The 4986-nt window shown below is 26.7% G+C and overlaps 2 protein-coding genes across 2 annotated transcripts; one reads left to right on the forward strand and one right to left on the reverse strand.

Moving 5' to 3' along the window:
- Positions 1-341: 341 nt before the first annotated feature.
- On the reverse strand, positions 342-2529 carry LOC111029962 (vacuolar protein sorting-associated protein 33B). Its single transcript, XM_022309237.1, has 2 exons — positions 2095-2529; positions 342-2040 (listed from the first exon to the last, which is right to left on the reverse strand). The coding sequence occupies exons 1-2, from the start codon at positions 2244-2246 to the stop codon at positions 483-485; spliced, it is 1710 nt and encodes a 569-aa protein (XP_022164929.1). The 5' UTR covers positions 2247-2529; the 3' UTR covers positions 342-482.
- Positions 2530-2703: 174 nt separating this feature from the next.
- On the forward strand, positions 2704-4702 carry LOC111029963. Its single transcript, XM_022309238.1, has 6 exons — positions 2704-3032; positions 3265-3428; positions 3498-3709; positions 3786-3953; positions 4334-4425; positions 4490-4702. Exons 1-6 carry the CDS (start codon positions 2929-2931, stop codon positions 4680-4682), a joined length of 933 nt encoding a protein of 310 aa, XP_022164930.1. The 5' UTR covers positions 2704-2928; the 3' UTR covers positions 4683-4702.
- The last annotated feature ends 284 nt before the right edge of the window (positions 4703-4986 follow it).

Below are 4986 nucleotides of genomic sequence, written 5' to 3' on the forward strand. Positions count from 1 at the left end.
TTTTTACTGTTTATCAAGGGTGTACCTATTCAATTTTAAATATAAATACATTGTTAGTAATTCAACATGAAAATTCAGTCCTATTAGTAATAGCTCATAATATCATACAGAACTATGCATATTAATTTAAATAATGACATAATAAATAATAATTAGTATGTGATAAGTAATTGGATAGGTAACGGCAAAATAATTAAGTATCAACATAGTAATAACTTATATTAGTACTAAAACATCTTAAAATCAATCAAATAAAAATAATACATAAACAATAATTTAATTTTCACTATAAACTTACACATATACTAACTATTGCACATTTTAAAATTCTCTATTACAGTAATAATGCATTATTCAATATTTTTATTTAGTCTTTTCATTTGTGTAGGAAATTAGGAAATACACAAAATAACATAATAACTAAACATTTTTTTGTAAAAAGTCAAAAATTATTTGCCATCTATGGATAATTTATATTAATACTACAAACAAGAGTTTATTAAAATATTTCCATTTATTATATTTGTGCTGAAAATAATAATTTTTATACTCATTGATTTTTCTAAAAAATGAAGTGCCGCTTGTTCAGCGTATGTTATACCTCCGATTACCATAATATATACAGTTTTTATACCAGTCTTAAAGTCGTTAACTTGAAATGAATAGATAGATAATAATTTAACAATTTCTTCCTCGGGCATTTCTTCTTTACACATAATCTCTATTAGTTTACCAATGGCTGGGACATATGACCCTCCAAATGCTGCACTCATGCAATGCTCGCTATCATCTACAAGCCTTAATTTCTGCATCATGTTTTGCATCATTTGCTTGGTTTTATTAATGGATATAATTTTATTTAAATTACTATTTAAAACCGAGCTATTGTCATGTTTTACTATTAAATTCATTTTCTCTAAAACATGGAATGTCTCAAAATACTTGAAACCATATTGGTGTAAAAATTTTGTTTTAATATTATTTAATTCTATTGAAGTAAATCCATCTTGGGATTGTGAAAATAAACATATGAGCTGCAGTATATTGTTGGCACTACCCTTTCCAAAGGCCAACAAATCTTCTATGCAGTTTAAGTTCTCTTTGCGACTTCTGTTTTCTAACATATTTTTTTCTAGGGTAATATAATCAATAAATTTATCACCTATTACTTTTGATACTACTTCAGACGCATCTATATGAAACGTAAGATTTTTCTTTGACATTAAGACACTCTGTAACTCTTGTGTAACATACTGTTTCATTTCATCTAACTGTAGTTTTTTGCTCTTTTCCAGTTTATCCTGCAATTCTTTGGATTTTGATTTCCAGTAATTCAACACATCACCAAATTGCTTGTATTTGACATATTCGTAAGTTTCATCGGGGTTGCACAAGTTTTTTATAGATGTAGTTCCATCAATTTTTTTTATTTCAACTATACCGTTTTGTATACCGACCACCTGATCTAAAAGACTGGCATATGTACAAGGAGTTAACAAAACGCTTGCATAATCAAAATCCCTATCTAAAATACAAAAACATGATCCACTGTTAATGTTGGGCTTTCCTCTTTCTATAAAACATCTATTCAATAATTTATAAATAGCGGTAGATGACTTTCCATTCACACACACAGTCTTAGGAAACCCCAAAACCATAAAAGCTGTCCACAGAGCTTTGGCAACAGGCAATAACAATGATTGGTTTTCTTCAACAAACACGTTTTTGTAGAAATCTATCATCTCCAATGAAAGTAATGAATCTCCTAAATGAATGAAGTCCCACTGGAATTCAAATATTTGAATGTACCCATAGACACCTTCTTCTTCAAATTGTTTTTCAATAGTAATCAATGACCTGGGAACAAGAATGATTTTAATAATATCTTCAGCTAAGCTTGTCCTACTTAGACACGAGTTAATGAGATCACAAATAATTTTTGTCGCTGGTAGATTAGACGACACCAAAAAGACGCATTGCCGATCGGTAATTGGGTTAATCGATTCTTGCAGTTTAAACACCTTTTCCACACCATAAAGCCTTTAACAAAAACACATTTTACTATATTAACATATAATTTCAAAAAGATCATACCTTAAGCTTTTCATATCGATGAACATTTCAAGGGGCTTAAAAAGTCTATGTTCAACAACTAAGTCTTTAGGTCCAGGCATATCTTTCAGTATATTGATTAAATTTGTGTGGGATATTTGAGGAAAAGCATTTAACATCTTTTTGTCAAACATTATTAATATTTTGTAAACATATAATTTACGAAAATAATAAAAATAATAAATATTATGTGCCTATTTCATAATTTATATTTATATTTTTTAAATTTTAAATATTAATTTAATACTAATTTTGAACCTTCAGGTTTAGGTGCAAACACTGCAAACAACAGTGGCTAATGAGAAATTAATAATAACAGTTAACAATAATACAAAAAAGTTATACTAATACTAACATAATATAATATATGAAATAATAATAAATAATCAAAGTGGATATTATTTTACGTATAATACCCATAGACCTATAATTTCTTTGGTCTTATACTCATATCTATTATCTGTAGTCATGAATCATGATAATAATAATAATAATTATTATTATTAATAACATTGGTGATGACTGATAATAAAATAATAATAATTGTAGGTATTAACCTTAAAATAGTATTGATAATTTCTAGGTGATAAGAAAGTTCATTTTGAAAAGAGACTGCGAGAGCGAACATCTATTCTATTGATTCAATATAATATATTATTATACTTACTCAATTTGTTATAGTAAATTATTAAATGTAAACTAAAGCTCTACTTGTACTATTATAATCGAATAATTAAACATAAAAACGTATTTAATTAGATTTGTACATAGTTTAATTTATAGTTCAACACATTTTCAATCAATTATTATTACAAAATGTTGTTTGTTTCACGTTGCACAAGATTATGTCAAAACATTATACCAAAACACAAGAATTGTGTACTAACCAGAGTACCTAGTCGAAATGGATATATTGTATTGTAAGTAAATCAAGGAGACAAAATAAAAAATACTGCTGAAAATGATTTAAGGGCTAGGTAGTAAGAAAATTAAAAAATTTCTCACACAAAAGAGGCAAAAATAACTATTATTATTTTAATATCAAATATTACTAGTTATAACATTAATTTTAATTTTATTATTGTACTTTTTCTACTCAATTATTGTTAATATTGAATAATTACGATAAATAATTAAACTTCACTGTCTTAGATTGCCAGAAATCAGTAAAGATTTAACAGAAAGTCTATTACAAGTAAATGCCGACCATCCAAGTTTTACGGGCTTAGATATCAAAAAATGTGAGAACACAATTAGTAATCAATTTATTGATTTTGAATGTGGCATACGCGATATTGAAGATTACCTCAACTCAGGTAATATGATTTTGAGTAAAGATTGATAAAAAACGTATAACTTAACTTATGAACCGATTGTCTTTTTAGTTGAAGATGGAAAATATGACTTATTTAAAGATGTATTAGAACCGATTGAGAATCTTAGTCATAAATTTGATCAAATATGGGCTGTATTAAAAACATTATATTTAGCTGACAGTTCAGTAATGCCGGCTCGAATATATTATCCAATACACAATAAAGCATGTATGTCTCATACAACAAAATACAACAGCAAACCTATTTATGAAGCATGTAAAGTTAGTATTATTTTCTTAATTCTTAATTCTCTTGTGTATATGAACATCAAATAATGTACATTTTTGTTATTTATAGAAAGCTGATTTGTCTAAATTGACAGAAGAACAAGTAGCAGTTGTAAATAAATTTATTAAAGAAGGAAAACTCAATGGACTTGAACTTAGTGAAAAATTAGATTATTCATTTAAAGCAAATAAACAAAAATGCAGCGCCAAGCAAAAATATTTTAAAATTCGTTTAGAAGTAAGATTTATTTATTACCCATTTATAATGTTTGGTACTGATTTGATTGTTGCAATTTAACTAATATATTCACCTGTAGGCAGTAATTTTTATAATATAATGATTTTGACATTTTATAATACTTTGGTATTTCATTTCATTTCAATCTTAATTGGATTAAAATTGGTCATTGTAGTCTTAAATAAATGTATTTTTATGTAAGTAAGCTTTTTGATGTTAAGTCTCACAAAACAATGTGTTTATTTAAACCATAATGATAAATGTTCTGAATATTGTAAGAGTAAATTAGTGGCAGGTGAATATTATTTTTGGTAGGATTAAAAACCTGTAATAACTTCCAAATTGTGTATCCAAATGAATATTGTATATTTACTATTTAGATGGCTTGGAGTCAGTTTCAACAAATAATAGATAATCCACAACTAGTCAAAGATTTTCCAGAAGACCTTTTGACATTAATGGCACTAAATAAGTAAGATGTTATATTATTTAATCTTGTTATTAAAAAAAATATATTATTCATGCTAATTTTGCAGAGATAATCCTAAGAAACGTCCGTGGAAAGTTGCCTTGACATGGGGTACTGCGGATAGATTCATTGAGTATTGTCCAGACAGAGATATACGTTGGAATGTTTGGCAAGCTTATGAAAAGGCTGGTTCACCTGCTGATGAAAAAAGAGAACTTAATAATGGTTTAGAAGTTGAAGAAATCCGAAAATTAAGGTAAATTAAATAATAATTAATAATTTTTAATAACTCTCAATTTCATGGGACGGTCTAATTAAATCTTGAATTTAAGTAGTGATATTGTTGAATGATAGCAAAGTGCAATATACAGTCAAAACTCTTTATAACGAATCTGAAGGGACCAAGAGATTTCTTTCGTTATAGAGAGTTTTCGTAATAGAGAGGGTTTAAAAAAAACAAAATTTTAATTATTTATATATAAAGGTATGTACCTATGTAATATTATACATCAAACACATCATTATTTTTACAAATAATGAAAGAATGTAATCGTTCTTGGAAAT

The sequence above is a fragment of the Myzus persicae genome, unplaced genomic scaffold, assembly GCF_001856785.1.
Source record: "Myzus persicae strain clone G006 unplaced genomic scaffold, MPER_G0061.0, whole genome shotgun sequence".
NCBI classification, from domain to species: Eukaryota; Metazoa; Arthropoda; class Insecta; order Hemiptera; family Aphididae; genus Myzus; species Myzus persicae.

Coding starts and splice junctions, on each gene's coding strand:
- LOC111029962 (XM_022309237.1), bottom strand. CDS start 2,246: ATGTTTGACAAAAAGATGTTAAATGCTTTTCCTCAAATATCCCACACA. Junction 2,041..2,094: donor ATCGATATGAAAAGCTTAAG/GTATGATCTTTT, acceptor TTTTTGTTAAAG/GCTTTATGGTGTGGAAAAGG.
- LOC111029963 (XM_022309238.1), top strand. CDS start 2,929: ATGTTGTTTGTTTCACGTTGCACAAGATTATGTCAAAACATTATACCA. Junction 3,710..3,785: donor CTATTTATGAAGCATGTAAA/GTTAGTATTATT, acceptor TGTTATTTATAG/AAAGCTGATTTGTCTAAATT. Junction 4,426..4,489: donor ACATTAATGGCACTAAATAA/GTAAGATGTTAT, acceptor CTAATTTTGCAG/AGATAATCCTAAGAAACGTC.